General features: G+C 37.2%; 1 protein-coding gene across 1 annotated transcript; it reads right to left on the bottom strand.

Annotated features, from left to right (window-relative positions):
• Positions 1-15,036: 15,036 nt before the first annotated feature.
• Positions 15,037-20,354, bottom strand: LOC139126938 (keratin, type I cytoskeletal 18-like). The gene is made up of 5 exons (XM_070692858.1): positions 20,183-20,354; positions 19,336-19,512; positions 17,686-17,811; positions 15,748-15,914; positions 15,037-15,094 (listed from the first exon to the last, which is right to left on the bottom strand). The coding sequence occupies exons 1-5, from the start codon at positions 20,306-20,308 to the stop codon at positions 15,037-15,039; spliced, it is 654 nt and encodes a 217-aa protein (XP_070548959.1). The 5' UTR covers positions 20,309-20,354.
• Positions 20,355-21,399: the final 1,045 nt, after the last annotated feature.

Below are 21,399 nucleotides of genomic sequence, written 5' to 3'. Positions count from 1 at the left end.
AAAACTTGCAATTGTAGTGAGTAGAGACAATAATGCATTGTAAATACCCAATTTTGACATTTATTTTCTTCTTCAGCACATTGCAATTAGTACATAACATCCATCAATCTGTTTTGATTTGCTTCATTGGGAGGAAACAATAGTTTTCGTATTTCCTTCCTGTTAAAATTGCTGAATTACCAGAAAAAATCGATTTAAAGTTATCCAATTCTATGACGTCATATTTTTTTACTAAAACCTTATGCATTTTAGAAAGACCAGTATCTAAGCTTTCCAAAACTATAAGGTATATGGCATTTCAAGGCAGTTTACTTCATCAAGGAAAGAATGTTGTACCCCTACCCCTAGCTTTTGCACACCCCATACAGATACACGCAATTCAAAATGGACGCCAGAGAAGTAGTGTAGAGTTAAATATCTGATGTTAACACTTTTTTTCTTGTTAATATGTCGGAATGAATAATTTAAACACAAAAAGTTGTGAAAATTTTGCTTAATAAAAAGTAAATCACAATTGTTACATGGTATTTTGGGTAAAAAATTTCAAAATTGTCAAAAAAATTCATTTTAAAGTCGTCCTATTCTATGTACACAAATTAATTTTGCTAAAGTTGGTATTCCTCAGAAAGAGCAGTATCTGAGCTTTCCAAAAATGTAAGGTTTGTGCTATTTCATGCTAGTTTACTCGATTTAGGGGAGGATATAGTACCCCCTACCCCTACCCATTTTTCGCCATTTTTTGCGGTACATACAAATCAAAAACCAGTGCAAACAGGTAGTGCATCCCAAAATATCCAATGTTAACATCTTTTTTCTAGTTCAGCAGATCCCAAAGAACAAAAAAATACCCATGTAGTAGGTTTATGGGGGGGGTGCACGGTGGGCCCCTCCAGCCCACGGACTATATCTCACGGGACGCGCCTATGCTCCCTCCCTCTCTCCTTTGTACTTGTTATAGGAAACCGCAGATATCCAATGAAAGCCATTTTGAAGACCTGTGTGTGTCTTAGGTGCCATTTTCACCCTGATGTGAATGTTGTTAGCTCTTGATCTGTGCGACACCTATTCATAATTGGGTCAACTCCGTTTTCAAACAAATGATTGCCAACAATGCTGAATCGCCAATGCAAGATGAAGTGAAGATACTCTCGCCACAACAAAGTGACCTTTGCGAAAATAGTCCATTTGATTTTTAATGCATTTCCCATAGTCCCAGATAAGCCTATCTCACAACTTCTTACACACAAACACGTTCGTTTTGATGCAATGCAGCAGCCTAGAAAAAACAAACTTTCAAAACATTGGCGTTTTCTGCTATGCAAGTGACGAACACTGCAAAGATTGATGACGTCTCCCTAGAATGCACGTTGTAAGAAATGCGATGTTGACACAGTAGCGGAACTTGACATAAATAGCAAATAATTCCCGGCACAGTTTGTATTTGCCTTACTTTGTTCGCATCATAAATCTTCGGAAATATAGGTATATCGATATATTAAAGTACAATTCTCCAATTGATTTTCTAATTTCATTTTCCTTACCATACACCGGTATCGTATGCACGTACTGTACATTCGATCATCCAGAGAACGCACCGGTACAAGCGATTGAACAGAGTACTATGCTGTTTTAGTCATGTTCACCACATGACCCAAAGCGTTTCTGAATTATCGGTAGCATGCTTTCCTTCTCACACAATCCTTCAAGCCATAGTGACAGATTTAAAAATTGACCCTTGTTTCTCGAGGGTATGTAATATTCAACCTACCACTGCCAATCGATTAAAAACCTCGCCTCATTGACGTAGACTGTCGACAACTGCTTACGCTATAGTGGCCGGTCGGTGCAGCTCGATGTTTTGCCGCCTCCCTTTGCACCCGCCTTCGAGCCTTCGGGCTTAGCTGCTCTTAGGTGTGAAGGAAAATCACAGAACACGGTAATTGCCAAATATATTGTCATTGTTGGTTTGTTGAATACTTTGATTCAAACTCTGATCATGTAAAACTTGTACCAACATTATAAGGGCTCGGTGTCAGTTTCAAACAATTTACCTTGTAAATTGAATCACCTCACAAATTGCACCATTGCACCGTTAACACGTCAATTTCTTAAATTTTTCTGATGCGAGAGGGGTCATCCCTCTCGCACTCTCACTCTTAGGGTGGCCTATGTTATTTTCAAACAGTTTTACTGAGTACAAAACAAATTGAAAACACCTCTTAGATTGCACCATTACACACAAAAGTTTCTAAAGAATTTCGATGTAAGAGGGGACATCCCCCTCTTGCGGTCTCATCTTATGCGTTATCCCTTTTACTTTCAAATTCTTCCCTGTCAGTTGTCCTGGTGAAAATCCTGCATATTCACCTTCTTGAGTTAATATAGCAGTAAGTCTGTGCTATATTGTCGTATACAGTATCATGTGACATGATCATAATTATTTTTAAATTACGATTTTAAATTATGATTGATTACTTCTAGCAGTTAGCCTATTATGGAATTAATGACAGTGGTACTTTGAAAATAAAACATTTCGGTCCTTTAGGTTGATTTTACAAAATTTACGGGAAATACATTTAAAAATCGTATGACAAACAAGTACTATAAAGACAACTAACATTTTGACACCTGGTTTCGTAGTGCTTGTAGTTGAAATCCTTAACTATTGATCTGATTTTGGCTTGAAATCCTTCGGAACGGGTCAGCTTGTGGAGTTTGCATGGGTTGATGTTTTTCAACGTGGGCCGCTCACCCCTGTATGAAAATATGTGGAGTATCCCTATCGGGGGTTAAAGCGTAGATGCAGGTGACTCTGATTAGAGAAATCGAATGTACACTGATACTAATGTTTGTGGTTGTCACTGCTGTTTATGGCCAAATCTCACATAAACGGGGAAATTACGAGCCGTGCGTTTTTTAAACACTCGTGGTAATAATTGTTCGCGCCCGTTTCATTTTCATCCACTGAGCAAATCAAAATTACATTATCATAACTCTTTTATCCTTGATTTTTATGCTCCGAACAAGCAACTTAAAACCCGAAAGCTGTATTTCAACGCTACAGGTGACAGGTCGAACGCTGTGCGATTTGACAAAATTTTGGAACTGAAAAAAAAACTCAATCGTGAAAGCAAAATTTACAGCATACAGATCCAATGAAGCTTTACGTTTGTAGGCCTACATCATTTATATTTACAATTATTGCTATGTTTTCAAAACACTAAATTTAGCATGATTTTGTTTATTCACACTTTTCTTCGATTGTACAATGAGTTCCATGTTGTTACCACACTTTTTGCACGGTAGAGTACTCCCGGGCTTTTCACACTACAAAGTCTACAACATCCCTTTAAATTTATTACCATGCACTGGACTGGTATCGCAGTATCTTTTTTGCAGAATATCTTCTGAATCTGTTAAAGAGAAGCATTCAATAGTTCGATACCCCAATGTGTGTGTGTGTGTGTGTGTTATAGAGAGAGAGAGAGAGAGAGAGAGAGAGAGAGAGAGAGAGAGAGAGAGAGAGAGAGAGAGAGAGAGAGAGAGGGGGGGGGCGGAGGGGGAGGGAGAGAGGAGAGAGGAGAGGGGAAGAGAGACAGTTAGTGGTACTATATTTTAGTTTAGTACTATTACAAGTACACATTTTGGTGCAATGGGACAATCATCTACATCTGAACTGAAGCTTCTTTCCCCCGTCTGAAACAAGTCACTTTACTTTATTTCTACATTATTGTCAAGTAAATACCAAACCCAGTACCGAGGAGTGAAGAAAGATGCTACATAAAAAAAAAAAACGAGAGACAGGCAGAGGGACAAATTTTGTCTGTAAGAAGACAGAGATGAAAAGGTTAATACCTCATGTCAGTCGAGTCTTTTTGTGGCTATGTGAGAGAAAAGCTCACGGATTACTTGTCTTGAACGTGTACTTTGAAGTGATCAAGGTACCCGTTTATAAGTTTAAAGGCATTAATTCAACTGTTAAAAGTCAAGTAACTTTCAATTCATCTCTTATGTCTCAATTCGTTGATCTGGGGAGTTTACTCACTGCTGAGAGGTACGTCGAGATTTTGGACAGAGTCACGGTAGAGTCGCAAAGTAGTTGGATGTCAATCGATGGTGATTTATTGCTGTAGTGTAATGTTTACACATCAGAGATGCCCAGCTAACTGAAGATACTGGGTGATCATCCCTTTTTTAGCTCACGTGTGTAAACACGTGGGCTATTGTCATAGCGATGTCTGTCTGTCTGTCTGTCCGTGTGTGTGTGTGTGTGTGTGTGTTAGTGTGTGTGTGTGTGTGTGTGTGTGTGTCTGTCTGTTTACACGATAACTCAAAAACGCCTGAACGGATTCAAGTCAGATTTGGTACACAGGTACCATATGCTACTTGCAAGAACTGATTAGATTTTGGTCAGTGTGGCTTGCATATTAATGAAGTTATGCAATATCGTTTTTTTCCGTACAATGGTTTCCCTATGGAGACGGTAATGACAGAGTAGACATATATCAAGAAATACTGCACAAAATTTCATGAAACTTTTCAGAGATGACAATCTCAGAACATTATGATGGTACTGTGAGTGTCATGTCAATTACCTTCTCATTTGCATATTTAATGAACTTTTGTTATTAGTGAGATAACTCTGAAATTCCTGTACCAAACTTGATGTTACTTGCAACAAATATTGATCTGATGTATATCTAATTATACTTTGAAGCATTGGGCAGTGTAAAGTTAATAAATAGGTCATTTGCATATTTTATGAAGTTTGTAATTAGTCATATAACTCCAATATAACTTGACCAAATGTGATGAAATCTGCTGCAGATACTGATCCGACTGATATCTAAATGTAGTGTAAAGCATTAAGTAGTGTGAAATTAATTAAGGGTTCATTTGCATATTTAATGAAATTTGTAATTAGGTATATAACTCTGAAATTACGGCACCCAAGTCTTTGAAATTTGGTACAGATATTGATTTGATAAATATCTAATTGTACTGAGAAGCATTTGGCAGTGTCAAGTTAACAAATAGGTCATTTGCATATTTTATGAAGTTTTGTAATTAGTGATATAACTCCAAAACAACTGCACCAAATGTGATGAAATCTGCTGCAGATACTGATCCGACAGATATCTAATTGTGGTGAAGAGCATTTACTTGTGTGAAGTTAATTAAGGGTTCATTTGCATATTTAATGAACTTTGTAATTAGTGATATTACTCCAAAATTACAGCGTTTAATTTGATGAAACTTGCTACAGATGTTGATCTGATAAATATCCAATTGTACTGAGAAGCATTGAACAGTGTCAAGGTAATAATTAGCTCATTTGCATATTTCATGAAGTTTTATAATTAGTCATATAACTCCGAAATAACTGCATCAAATGTGATGAAAACTGCTGCATATACTGATCTGACAGATATCTAATTGTGTTGTATAGCATTTAGTAGTATAAAGTTAATTAAGGGTTCATTTGCATATTTAATAAACTTTGTAATTAGGTATATAACTCTGAAATTACGGCACCAAATTTTGTTAAATGTAATACAGATATTGATTTGAAAGATATTCAATTGTGCTATGAATCATTGAATAGTGTCAAGTTGATTTTGGGATTATTTGCATATTTAATGAACTTTGTAATTAGTGACATTACTCTAAAATTACAGCATTAAATTAAATGAAACGTGCTACAAATGTTGATCTGATGGATATCTAATAGTCCCATGAAGCATTGAGCAGTGTCAAGTTAATTAACAGCTCATTTGCATATTAAATAAAGTTTTGTAATAAGTCATTAAAATCTGAGAGTACTGTGCAATGTTGAAGAAAACCTGCTTCTTATAGTGATAACATATATCTTATTGTTCTGTGAAGCGCACTACTATTAATGAACCGGTTGTAAACACGTGAGCATATTCAGTTCATATCTGGTTTATAAGAAATTGTAGCATCATAAGTAGATTTAATTAGCTAAGTCTCCAATCAGTAAACAGCCAGTATTTCTTGATTGGCTAAGAACGATTAAAATATTTTTCCTTTGAAAAAACATTACTAAACTTCCTCTCATTGGACAACGATCATATTAAGTTTTACATAATCTGCATCTGTTACATCATATTTATACAACATACTTCTTATGTAATCATCCTAGGGTCCTGACGGGGATCTAGGTGCTAGTGACACAGATTCATTTTCTACTACCTTGACGATTAGATGTCACTGACGCAAATTGGCTTTTTATATCCATGGTAATTAGTTACCAAGGACGTAGACGCATTTGATGTCGCTGACAACGAAGCTCCAATCCAAATGAAGAAATATTCGTAACGTTCATTCACCTTTACACAGACTTGGATAGTTTAGTTTTGTCCTTCACACACCTTTATACAGATTCCGAAATTACAAAACAGTATCGAAAAAGAAAATTTAGCTGTAGTGTAACACATCCATGGTTAAGCCGTCTCACTTCTCTTTCCCGAAGTGTGGCAAGAATGCCGCAATTCAATGTCATAGTTGAGAGCTTGAAACATTTTAATTGATGCGATAACGATTCTTACATGCCAGTTAAACATAACATAATACAATATAGTTCAAAAGTCATTAATGAAAACTTCATACATTCAGATAAGATCAAACTTCTACCAGTCAGTGAACTTGGCTTATTGACTCTAAAGATTCAAGGTGATAAGTATATAAAGCCTATGAAAATATCCTGAATATGAAACATTTATTAATTTGTCACTATTCGTCATTTCATTTAAACTTGTGTTTTGGATTATAAACGTTTATCAAAAATATAGATATGTTATATTTTTTCATCACATTCGTTTTGTCACGACACACGGTATCTTAAATCTGAAAATTAGAAATAAGAATTATCATAATATCTCAAAACTTCAAACATTCGTCCATAAGACGTGAAGCAACGTCATTATCATGAACTCCTTGTATTTAATATTTAAAACGAGTATACAAGACAAATAAAGTCAGCTAAACAAAAGCTATTGTTGATTTTAACAATTAAGTGTTCAACATACTAGACAATCACAACTATTTAAGACTTTGAGAGCGCGGATGTGCCTTATTCTTCTCCATTAAAAATATGGACATCATCATACTGTAAGTAAAACAAAGAAACAAATAATGTAAATTGATGGTAAATGTTATATATACATACATACATACATACATACATACATATATATATATATATATATATATATATATATATATATATATATATATATATATATATATATATATATATATATATATATATAGATAGATAGATAGATAGATAGATAGATAGATAGATATAGATATAGATATATATATAAAGCTCTATTTTTGTATTGAGCTCTTTGTATGTTACCTGTTACTGGCACCAGTAAAATGTACATTTAATAAATTTGATGTTAGGAACCTCTTCCATGTATCTCGGATTAACTCTTGTACAAATTGCGTGATTTTGCATGACCCTTTAAGTATATTTTATCGCAAGAGTAACTTTGCGTTTACGATTGTTATCACGACACTTTTGGTCATCAGTTTGTAAAAGTCACGAGGCCGCAGGCCAAGTGGCTTTCACAAACTGATGACCAAAAGTGTCGTGATAACAACCGTAAACTCACCGTTACGAGTTGTGGTAACCTACTTAAACCACGGCAAACACACAAATTTTGCCAGAATTGCGATGGTTGCCTTTGCCATCATTTCGAATGTCAATTGAATAACGACCGTTCATTTACATGTGAATTAGAAACAAGTACTGAACAGAGCATCTGTGTGGAAGGAGACTGTTTTCTGATTGGTTCTTTTAAACAGGCCCCTTTTTTGTTTTAAATCGTCCTTGCAAGCGCAGGTGGTGCTAAATGGGCTAGTTTTTTTTGTCTGATTGGCTTACTTGAGTTTCATACGCTTTGAGATTCATGCGATTGGCTCAAATCAATTAATTGTTCATGAAGTTATCACCACGTGCACTGCCCAAGCCGGAGTTCTCAGTTTATATTTGACTCCTGGAGTGCAGGCATGGACGCTGCTCAATATTCCGATATTTCCGTCTATGACAGTGGTATTGAACGTTTTGTATCACAATATGACAAAGCAGCTAAAGAGGAAATAGCGGAGGAGGCAGCATTCACCTTGACAAAACACAAAAGCAGACACGTTTTGCAGTGCCAGTAGGCGCGGATGATGTCGTTAAAATTCAACATTCACGAGAACATGAGGAGAGCTATTAACTGGGGTGTTACAGTCTGCGATACCCTGGGGTCTGGATACGGAATGAACGTATCAGTCAATCAGGCTGTGGAAGTAGTGAAGTGTTCACATTTGTGCCTGCACTATCGTCTGATATCGAAGCGAGGGAACTCAATTTCTGGCTTTGTCGTTTCGTGGTTGAAGTTCGTCGAGTGGAAGGACAGAATATCCATCACAAAGTTTTTGAGCTTCGCGTCGTTGCATTCAGTGGTATTTGAGTGAAGAATGTCGTCGGCGAGACCTGAATTTATGAACACCTAGACGCATATTTTTCAGGACTTCCACCACACAATTGACGGATCTGAATTATGAAAAACATGGATAGACCGTGGTATCGGGTCGACAATAAACAAGCACAGCCGTTCACACGAGAAGAATGTCGGAGAAAGTTTTCTCAGTCAATTCTGCCAAGTTGAGCTGTGTATTTCTACGTGTCTAAAGTAATCTGCAGATTGTATTCTTATTCGCATTGGACATGGTTGAAAAAAGATGGATATCCATTTTTAGACAGTGTTTGTCAATCATATACCTTTCAAAAATTACGTGACGTTTGTGTTCATTGTATATGCGTATGAATAGTTGGAATCCTGAATTTTCAGATGGTTGTTACTCGTATGCATATTTTGTTATCAGCCACCATTTCTATAATATGTTGATAAGTTATCACCACCCTTTTGTGGTATGTTAATTATCTCTAGTCATAAAAGTGTGGTGATATTTTATCAACAAATGGAAAAGAAGTGTGGCCGATAATATAATCTGCATAAATACAATAGAAACCGTGTGAGTTTATGAGAATAAATGTACTGCAAGAACAATAGGTCACATGACCTAGAGTGGTATAATTTCTTAGAAAGTAGTTAATATCATAATGCACTTAAGAAAGACTTATCTCGTTGACAACATAGTACCCTGGATTTGAGGGGAGAATAAGGATTCATTCGGTGTTGCAATGGGAAACTACGACGTTGCTGAAATATGTAACTTGATGGGCTTATATGTCCTGAACACCCTCACTGAGAAGTTTGATAGACATTCAATCGGCTTATATCTTGTTGATAGGCTTGGTGTAATTAAGGCAGCAAGGCAGAGAAGATAACGAAAGAAATCACTGAGGTATTTCATGACCTTGGTCTGAAAACTACAATTGAGACGAAAGAGCAAATACAAAACTTAATGGATCTGACATGTAATCTTAATGGCGGCAAGTTCTGTCGGCCCCATAAACTGCACGACCATAAGCGGTGTAATCATCCAACAATTATAATTAAACACATGCCTAGTACAATAAGTAAACACATCTCAACAATGCCAAGTGATAAGGGCGTCTTTGATAAAGTCAAAGGTCAAACAATACAGTGTCAAATTTTAATGGTTACACCGACTGAATTCGTTATGCTAAGACCAACCAATTAGAGAAAGAAAAATAACAGGAAAGGTTACATCACTTGGTTGAGCCCTCTTTCAGTAAAACGTGCACGTGGAAACTAACATCATCAAGAAATGTCTTCAATATGTTTATCAACACTCATCTATGTGTTCTAAGTTACACAAGATCTTCAACAATGACACAATCAAAGTGGGCTACAGTTTCATGGAGAATATGGCCTGTGTAATCGAATCACATAACGTGAGCTTAATGGCAAGGAACCGGCATAGAATACGACTAGCTATTTGTAATTGCTCGGATGTCTTATTGTAAGTTGAAAGGTCGTATTTGCATAAACTAACGATGCCTCTGTACACGATATGATGACTTATTTTCACAAACAAAGAGCTGTTAGTCCCTTATCTCACATTAACTAAGTTGTTTGTCTGTGGAAATGTTTCATCCTCGGGTCTTTCATTTCGTTGTTCACGAGAAGAAGTGTACTGTTGGTGAAAACGGTGCCTACATTTTGGTGTCACCTCGCAGGATTGGTTTGGACATAGATCAAATAATTTCTCATATTAGCAAATCTAAATTGGAGAAGGTAAAGAAAATGTTTTATTTTCTCGACACCTCAAATCGTCTTTCAATCTAGCATTAAACAATAGGGCAATACGTACCCATTCATCATCTCCATCGTCATCAACTCCCTGGATTCTGACACTTTCAATGCAATCCATATCGTACCAAATAAAGTCAACGTCGGCCATTCCATACAACTCACTTCGGTCTGCCCATATTCGCATGGTGCTTCTGCCTTTCAGAACCTGCCCCGTGTTGAATTTGAAGACCATGGATCTCCCTCGGCAGACACCTTGCAATACGTACTCGTCTACGAAAACATCCTGAGAGAGAGAGAGGGGGGGAGGCAACGGGTGCTACCGATTATTTACGGGTAGGGTTAATATTGAACATTGAACAGTAACCTATCTGTTGAAAGGTATAAATACATGCATTTTCCTATTTCGCCATGTGTTATCTGACAAAAAGTACTCATCCGTTATATATCTTGTGATACGTGTTGCTGCAGAATTTAGAACAGAAATAGCATTGATATGATTGAAGAATATGCAAATCTCTCCCTTGTTATTTTCAAACTTGACCGCAAAAAATTGTTGCACTGCATGAATTCGGGAAAAAACTACCTTGAGAAATGTGCTCCATTCATATTCACTGTATAGTTTACAAACTTAAGATAATAGCGCTCAGTATGGCAGCTTAGATTTACTTGGAAGATGTTTACTAACTTTCTCTTGTTGATAGGTGATATCTAACCATTTGCCCTCTTCGTCTATTTCAAGATCAAAATAATAGTCGTCTTGAACATGCCAGAATCCTCTGTGGAGAAACAGAAGAACACTCAATATGCAACTGATATACTAGCATAGAGATGTTGAATTGAGATGTAGAAGTGACGACGTTTCCGTTTCTGCTTATTCTGTACTTTTCTCATCAGCTGTTTGGCGCCTCACTACATCTGACCAACTGGTATTACTTCTGAGGCGTCGTCCAGAACAGCCGACGAAGTAGAACGATGTTTATCCCTACGACTAATTGCCACTTAAAATGCGTATTTTAACTGAAGAAACCTGGCGACCGATAAGCCCGCTTCGATATTTAAGATAATTTAAACAATACTAGTAGGTGTGGATTTGCTGTGTACATAAGTGAATACCAATAAACATCGGACATATTTGGATATTGACAGCAAATATGGTTAACATGGTTATTTTTGGGTGAAAAAGAGTCTGAGATGATCAATGGCATAGATCGGTGCCAGCTGTCACTGTTGACAGCGTACATCTGTGATGATGCACTGACAATTAATCATAGCTCGACCATCTAGACATACGTATCGTTTGACCTTAAACAGCAAACAATGCTCGTTTTATTATGATGCATACTTTAGTTGCTTTCTACAGATGTTCCATCATGCTAATCAGCATAAAGAGCTCTCGACGGACAATGATGGACAACAACAAATCTAATAAGCTTTGTGTCGCAGACAGCAAAGCTGAATAGCAATCATGTTGGCTCTTTCAATGCGTTAACCTCTGCGAAACAATATGTATTTAAACGAAGCAAACAACAGAAGAGTTATTGTGTTTTAAGAATAATCTATCGGCAAATTGACAAGGGCGTCAAAGTGATACATACATACATACATACATACATACATACATACATACATACATACATACATACATACATACATACATACATACCAACATTAATATTGATTTCCTTAAAGCGCACTACACATACGTCTCAGTGCGCTTTACACATTTAAAATTGATAAAATACCAGCAAAGCATGACAAACTAAAATGTAAAAACGATCAAATTAGGCTAAAAACATAAATGGTTAAAAAAATGATGAGAATTTCTACAGAGTAAAACAGTCAAAATACAAAAAAAACATTATTAAATTATACAGAGTAAGTAGCAAAAAAACGTTAAAATAAATCAAGCATCAGCGGTTACGGTAAAATGGTGACCTTCCAAAACATTAGTAATAGTGCTTTACAAAAAGGTGAGTCTTTAAAACGCGCTTAAAACAGTCAACGGAGCTAGCATTACGAATATCAGGAGGCAATGAGTTCCATAGAGAAGGTGCGCAGAAAGAGAAAGCTCTCTGCCCATATGCCTTGTTGAACATTCCACGCGGTGGCACTAAGCGTAACGAATTACTCCATCTCAGATCTCTGGTAGGGGTGTATATCTCGATCAGATCCATGAGATAAAGTGGAGCAACACGATGAATTATTTTCAAGGTCGTCAACGAGATTTTGAATTTAATTCTAGCTTCTACGGGCAGCCAGTGTAGATCAATGAAAACAGTTGTGATATTATCAAATTTTCGAGTACGCGAGACAAGGCGAGCTGCAGCATTCTGAAGAGATTGAAGGCGTCCGAGCTGAAATTTCCCAACACCATACAAAGGGCTGTTGCAGTAATCCAGCTGAGAAGTTATAAATGCATGGACCATCTTTTCTGTGGTGGGTCTGTCCAACAATTGAAGGATCTTGCCAATTCTTCGCAATGAATAAAATCCATGCTTACAGATGTGGCTGATATGGTCTGACATCGGCCGTCATTGGTAAGTTTCACACCGAGATTGCGAAGGGACAATATCTGACTCGCCAATCCTTAGACTTGAGAGTTTCACTGCATCGATCTGAGACGAGACGAAACTGAACCACCTCTGTCTTCTCATCATTAAGTATAAGCATATTGGATTTCATCCAGCAGCGGATTTCGTTGGCGCATTCCTCGACAGAAACTCGAACTTCATCAGGTCTGCTACACACAACATAAATCTGTGTATCATCCGCATACATCATAGGATTAAAACCATGCTGGACGATGACGTCTTCAAGTGGCGATGTGTACAGAGTAAAAAGAATCGGACCCATAACTGAGCCCTGGGGAACACCACACTTCATGTGTGTACTAGCTGATGCTGCAGAGCCAACTTTGACGCACTGATTGCGATGGTGAGATAAGACTTGATCCACGATAGAGCTGTACCTGTGACACCAAACCGAATTTGAAGTCTATGAAGTAGTATCTCATGATCGACTGTGTCAAAAGCCGCCGACAAGTCCAGCATGATGAGGAGAACGTCGTTTTTGTCGTTGAGAGCAAGCATGATGTCATTATGGACACGCAGAAGGGCAGTCTCTGTACTGTGATGAGCGCGATATGCGCTCTGGAACTTGGAAAACAGAGAGTGATCACTGAGGTAACTGCTCAACTGCGATGCAACAATGCGCTCAAGAACTTTAGATAAGAATGGTAGATTTGATATCGGTCGATAACTCTTCAGGATGTTTGGGTTGAGGTCCGGTTTTTGAGCAGTGGTCGGATGATGGCAGATTTAAAGTGACTGGGCACACTACCAGATGACAGCGATTCATTGAAGAGATGAGCCATGAATGGCGATAGAACAACGGCAAATTTCTTGATATAGTTCGCTGGCAGTACATCAAGATCACATGATTTCGGCGCTGCTCGTTGAACTAGGGTATTAACTTGGTCTGCAGACACATCACTGAAAGCTGGAAATGTATGGGATGGTAAAACGCAGTCACTGTCAACACTGACACTGGGTAAACCTTCGCGAAGTTTAGAGACTTTTGTGTTGAAGTAGTTCATGAATTCAGATGGAATTTCCTTCGATGGAATTTGCCAAGGTAGCTCTTTGGCGTGAATCGCCTTCGCATCAGTCAACTCAGCGATGATCTTGAACAGCCTCTTATTATCTGCCTCTTCAATACGAGTCCTATGGTAGTCAGCCTTCAAATCATCACAGCGGCGAAAGTATTCATTCCGTCTTGTCAGGAAAATCTGACGATCAATCTCGAGGTTTGTGGCGCGATATTTTGTCTCCAGTCGTCGCACAGTTTTCCGTAGCAATAGTAGCTCTTCACAATACCATGGAGCTCTTACTTTATCAGTCACCACTTTATGCTTGATGGGGGCGAGAGTGTCTAATATGTCCGTGACTGAGTCGATGTAGAATTTTGATAGACGCTCAATGTCGATATCACGTGGATAGGTGTAGAACTTAGCAGCGATTTCGTCTCGCAAGTCATCGGTGCTCATGTTACGGAAATTTCGCCGCGAGATCCTCACCTTACTGTTTGCCGGACGCTGAACGGTCAAACCGAACCGTACAAGACTGTGATCAGAGTTCATTGAATTAGTGATATTGACGGAGTGGAGAATCTGGTCTGCTGAACGTGTAATAACTAGGTCTAGGATGTGTCCCTTGTTATGTGTAGGCGAGAGAATGTGTTGACGCAATCCCATAGAGTGCAGTAGGGTGGTAAACTTCACTGTATCGGGCAAGTTGCCGTCATCAAGATGAAAGTTGAAGTCACCAGCAATGACAAGATAGCCTGGTGTTGGTACAGCAAATTCCAGTAGTGTGGAGAACTCGGTGAGAAAATCATTTGTAGTCGAACTGTTTTTCTTTGATTTCGGCTGGCGGTAGATGGTGATAATACGCACTGTCTGACTTGATGATGGAAGTTTGATGTCCAGAGATTCAAAAGAATTGAATGAACCAGATTGTTTTTCTCTAACACGCAAATTGCAGTGAGCGATCAAAGCGACACCACCGCCTCTTCGACTTGAGCGAGACTGGTGGTGAACATTGTAGCCACTGACCGCTGAATGAAAATCGGCGATTACAGGGTCGGTTTGACTCTTGAGCCATTTTTCCGTTATGACCAAGATATCGAGATTATCTTCGATCAGAGTTGATGCAATGACGCACATTTTTCCAGTCATTGAACGTGTATTCCAAAAGGCAGCATTCAGTTGCAATTTTTAAGACATGTGGAGAACTTTGGAATTTTCAATAGCACCGGTTTTCTCATCTTTGCAGCTGGTTGAATGGTACGATTTGTAACGAGAGTTTCAATGGCTTTGGGCTCACTGTATACAATATCTTGAACACATATCTGCTGAAGCACACTTGTTCGAACACTTTCTGTAGTAGCCTGGAAGTCCGATCTGTAGTGACGATGGTCGAAATACGGTATACTGGCTTAGGATGTTTCCGTCCAGCTTTGCGTCCACGGTGTTGGAAGTTTTGTACAGTGAAGAACAAAGGCTGTGACGTAATAGGAGAGTACGCGCTGCCATGTTGAACTGGTCACAAAGTGCGTCAGAAACTCCGAGGAAAAGAAGCAGAAACTTCCAGTCTCTGGAGCGACAGATGACGTCTTCTTCCGAAACGTCTGATGCTAGGACACTTTAAAACACTAGGACACTTTAAAACCAAACATTACAACAATTGTTTAAAATCAATATAGATCGTCTGGTTTGTTAAATCGATGATGGTACACTGAAAAACATTCATTTAAAACAAAAGGCATGTAATCGTTCATACAGATTTTTTTCGGTCTTCAAACTAGAAAAAAGGTATCTACTGGTGAGAGGGGTAGTTATACCAATGAACATAACTCTACTGAGTGATTGTTACCGACTACAAGAGTAATTTGAAGTTGGTAAATTTCACCCGAAGGAAAAACATACCTCATGAGTAGTCTTTCATAAGAATGAATTCGCATCTCCAGGAGCCGAGTGTATTCACTAAAGGCAGACTCACATTTGAGAAACTTTTCGCGAAATACCAAGAGCTCCGACATGCCACTTTTCAGTTCAGCAATCCGTTCACTAAAAGCCAGCTCATTCGTTTTCATCTATCAGTGGTAATGGGAAAGAAATCAAAAGTCCATGGGAGAAAGACATAAAGTTTATAAATAAACAGAAAGTATCGAAGTTAAAGGTGCCTTTCATAAGCTCATGATCTCTGATTGTATTTTGACAACCAAATATAAATAAAGCCTTAAACTTGATGGGACAACAGACGCACAAAAGGAGCACACATTACTTGACAACTTGATCAGAAAGTCTATAATTGCATGACATTGATTAAAAATGAATAACATATTCACACGAACACGCGAAATAGTTCATTACAACGTATCTTGTCGCATTAGAATATTATGAAGAAGTATGTTCATGGGCATATTGCGTTCGTGGAATTGCGTATCTCCCTAGGCAAACACAGGACAAGTAAAGGAGGATTTTGTATATGTCGACTCGACCTGAACGCAAAACTGCATCTGAATAATGAAAATTCTAAAAGAATAACTTTCAACAAAGATATTATTTATCACATACAGATACCAGCATGTGATACTTAATGTAGGAAAATATACTATACAGTATGGAAGCGAGTTGGTAAACTATCACATAAAACAAGTACTTCAACGATGGGTTTTATCTCTCTCTCATCTATCTAAATTTGTGGCACAGTAGAAATCTACCTCCCTGCTCTTGCAAAAATATAAGAACCATGGAAATGTGAAGCAGAGAGCATGCATAATCTGTCCTGTCATAAAATGTTAATCATTCAAACAATCAATATGATCGTGAGCTAACCACTTGACTTGTGTCTCATTTTTAAATTTAATTGCAACAAGCATTGGGTATTGGTTCGTAGGTTTCATTAAAAGATGGTACGTTCATATGAGCCAAACACCTAATTAGCGTACACGCTAATCACGGTGCCAAAACTAACAATTTTCTATTCTGAAGATGCTGATATGACTTATTTTATTCCAATGTTAATAGATTTCAGATAATCAACGATCTTAAGGTTCCAAGACAAGAAATTTGACCTTTTTAATCTAACAATTCTCTAACGGTTAATAAGCTCAGAACCCCTGTAAAGTATAAATTTTCTGAAAGCCTAGATATAGGGGAACATTTTGGTAACCACAGTGTCTCCATTGTTTACATAACTATCACGTGACACGGTAATTTGCATAACCTTTCAAAAAACGGTTTTCCCTATGTTTTATCTCAATACTTCAAAATATCTGACTCAAACTTGCTGGAATGCAAGCTGTCACAACGCTCTTTAAAAGTGTGTCTCAGATTTTTTATATCTTGCTTAGTTTTTTTTGAGCACAATTTTAAAGAAATCAACTAAGGTTAAATTCACCGCTCTGGAAGTTTTTCTGGCATAAAAACTGAATTGCGTGTTTAGTTTCCAGGACGATAATTGTCCCTAAAATAGCAAAATTGATAAAATCAACTGATCAAAGTAAGATTTTAAGAGCCTCTGTGTTCTATAGTTGTAATTATGAAAAGAATATAACTGTGCACTCTTATAGAGGGACTGTGACAGTGTAAACAACAAGACATTTTTGTCCTTTACAGTCAATTTTTTTACAGATCAAACTGGAACACATATTTCGACGTATATTGCTAAAACTAAGAAAGTATTTAACGTAGTGAGCCAATAGAACCTTTTAAACTTCACTTGGTATTAGTAACTTCCTTTACTTCCTTATCAATATATGTATGTGATACAATGGCAGCTAATAAGCAAAATAAGCAAGATTTCGCTATAATTTAAGCCGCATTACAAAATATTATCTCAAGTAATTTTATCATACATACAGCCCTTTCTAGATCACTTCGGAGAATCTTCTCTCTCTCATAATAACGGCTCAAATTCATATGTTTCTCAAACAGATCGCCGTACTTGGTGCGGACCTCTTGAAGTTCGCTATTTATCTCGGCAATCTATGGATAGAAAATGAAATAAATGTTTATTTCCTTTCTTATTCTATTGGTGGGTTTATAAAATCTAAAAATATCTCAACGTCCATATAATTACCGGCACAAGAGCATCACACAATTGGCAAAGGTGATGAAGCAACTGAAGTCATATTATCATTATTCAAGCACATTTATTATCATATGCACAAGCCAAGCAAGTCATATCTTGTCAAGATTTTTCGTCCAGTGAATTCTTTGTTACCATAACTCGCATGTGTGTCATAAATCTTGGTGCGTACGAAAGTTTTGTATCGACTTTTTATCATGTGTCCGTTAATGGTAGCCAACTAAACGAAACTTTAACAAATATTTTACATTGATATGAGTTTTGCTTAGAGGCTATTGCCTACGTTTTGGCTGAAGTTCCTGAGGGACGCAAAACAGAAAGTAAAATAATTTCAAATTCGGAATTAGTGGGTTTTTCTTGGTTCACCGTTGTAATAGTCGCACCAACGGCTTACTGACTACGCATGCGCAGATTCATAATATAGTATGCGAGTAACCGGAAGTGTACCCTTCTTTCATGAGCCCCGCCATGTTTTTTTTGAGATCTCGTAAATAAACAAAATTGAAACGTGCAAATTATTATTTTATACCATGCCATTTATAAATATATCTCTTTCATTAGCCAGTAAGTGTTATTATCCACCTTGTCGCTGGTACAAAAGATCGTTAATATAACGCATAAAAAATAGAAAAAGGGAGAAAACTGTCGTGCAGACGAACGGGGGTCATAGGCATAGAATGCTGGGATTGAATTTTAGAAAAAGCGCCCCCTGTGTCAATAACTAGATTCGAAAATTGCCAGTTTTAGACGGAACGCTATAGTTTTCAGCTTGCAAGTGGAGGTGGGCAGTGAGGTTACCATTGCCAGAAATGCTGGCATAATACGCCCTTGTTTTAACACAATAGGCTGTTATCATGATAAAAATTGCCAATTTTTGTCCAACATTTTTACATAATACAGAAAATTTATACCTGCACTAGTGACTGCTGCAGTTTTTGACGTCGTGTACCTACGTGAACTGCTTTCATCAGAGGGAAACTGGGCATAGTTGTCATACAAACGTATATAGCAAGTAACAATTACAGTTTATCATGAATCAATACAAATAACATTGCCAATCTTAATCCCTGGCGCGACACCAAGGGATGAGCCCTCTATAATGTTAATGCTGATCGCAATGACGTCATTTTTATTTCATTCGTAAACAAAAATAAATATTTGTCCACATTTTCCGCAAGAACGAGGAAAATAAAACCTGCTAGTGTAGCAAATAAACTAAAAGTCACAATAATTCATGTCGTAGGCTACAGGCTTCAACAACAGCCAAGCATACAACAATGAAATTTGTCCAAATGGGACGGCAGCTGTATTTAGCAACTAACTTGAAGTCTTGAACAGCTAGCGCTACAATAGGATGCCTTGTGTTTGCCACATAGCAATATCATTTCAACATTATTATACACCTGTGGTTTCTAACTTACCTGAGTGACCGAAATATATCTGACACTTTCTTCATGTTTTCGTAGTTCTGTCTCAAACTTCTGGTTGTATTCAAGAAGAAGCGCCCGCAGCTTTGCCAGAACATATTTCCCGCCTTCGACTTCTCTTTTCAATAATTCTTCCTTGATCAGTATCTTAAACTCCTTCATCTCATGTCGCTGTATAAGAATGAAAAATTGTCCAAACACTTATTTCAAAGTTTGGTGTAATTTGTGCTATTATTTTTGCTTTTAGTCTAACAAAGTCGAATGTGCTACATTTCCATGTTTGTAAAGTAACTGAACAGTCATGAAGGTGCGATAATCGAAGAGTAACAAATACACATATCTAAAATTATTGTTGCACGACAATGTACGATATATTACCCATGCACTTGTTTAAGTAAAAGACCTTTTTAATGAAAGTTTATGAAAGCAGAAACTTTTGAACGTCATAATATATTTTGCTTGTGGTATCTTTATCTTCAAATTTGTTTTGCAAAGAATGACTTAAGTGTATTTAAAGTTGTATTTTAACAATACTGATAATCATCGCGGGCAACACTATGAACAAGCCAAAATGCATCTTTAATTTTCAGTGTATATGGATGTGTTTCGGTGGTGACATGTTGAAACCAAATTAGAGCGTTTGTTAATGACGTGGAGTTGTCAGTATTGATAATGTGTGGCTTTTATGATGTAAAAGATTACATCGCTTGCCTATGTGATATATATATATATATATATATATATATATATATATATATATATATAATATATATATATATTATATATATATATATATATATATATATATATGTCACGACAAGTGACACGACAAGTTACCAACCTCTTCTTTGAACAAAACACTTATGTCGATGGTTTCATTATGAACCTTCTGTAGTGCCTCTTTGAGGGAACATTCCTGGACAGCTGTCTCGTATCTAGCATAGTACACCTCTCTTTGTCGGGTCATTTCCTCGAGTTCAACGACCTTTTGAGAAAGTTCTTGCCGCACGCTTTCCAATCTGTAGAGACATTTACACACAACAAAAGCAAAAATACGTTATTTTTGTCTAAAGCCAGTATGTGATGGGCAAAAGGAATTATTTCGAAATTAATACCAGGTTAACTATTTCCCATGTTCAAACCCAGGGATACTTTTTAAAATATCTGTAACACTAAACAAGTGAAAAACTTTTTTTTCTAACATTAGTGCTATTCAAATTTTCGCCGGGAGTCCATTTTCGGAAAATCATTCAGAGATTGAATAGAGTGAGACTTGGTGACTTAGACTCGGTATAATGAAATTAGAAGTCTCGTACCGAATCAAATTTGAATCTCAAGATTATAACATTGTTCACAATAAATGTTCTCACTGCTTTCATTTATATTTTGGTAACAACAGTTGAATTTTACGTGGGATAACCAACAGAAAGAAAACATGTTTGTAGTAACTAACGTTTTCAGGTTAAAAGCATTTCCATTCAAAAAATAAAACAGAGTCCATCACCATCCATATATGATGTATATAGCGAGTGCAGCGAGAGCAGCTGAAGGCTGCTCGCAAAGCGAGCGCTTTAGATAATGTATATACAATGTATTTGGAGTGAAATGGGATCTCTATACCCACGAGTTTGAAAATAGCGCGCTTTCTGTCCTTACATGGAAGCGCCAGGCCATTTGACTACTTTGTCACGTATTACATGAAATAAAATATGTAAGATCGTACTCGATCTTTTGCTGACAAGAGAATCTTTCTGTTCAAAGAAAGGGAAGATAAGTTCAAAATGAGTAGTTTAAATCACTTTAGAAGCTGCATTCAGTTTATGCTGTGCGTGGTGATAGTTTTAATTGATTTTCGTTGGATGACTCTCTTTCTTGGCATTTTACCTCTATAGTACTGAGGTATTGCAAAATATCCAGCGAACATAGTTATTTGCTTACGATTGACAATGGTTGGAATAATAATCATATATTACGTTGTGCTTGCTCTAAGGTCAGACCCGTTACATATTACTGATGAAAGCTTTCGTAAAACCTTAATCACTTCGCTCAAGGATATAG

This window comes from Ptychodera flava, unplaced genomic scaffold (assembly GCF_041260155.1).
Source record: "Ptychodera flava strain L36383 unplaced genomic scaffold, AS_Pfla_20210202 Scaffold_28__1_contigs__length_4768798_pilon, whole genome shotgun sequence".
Taxonomy (NCBI): domain Eukaryota; kingdom Metazoa; phylum Hemichordata; class Enteropneusta; family Ptychoderidae; genus Ptychodera; species Ptychodera flava.
The sequence above is the reverse complement of the archived record's forward strand: the minus strand, read 5'-3'. Positions and strand labels throughout refer to the sequence as shown.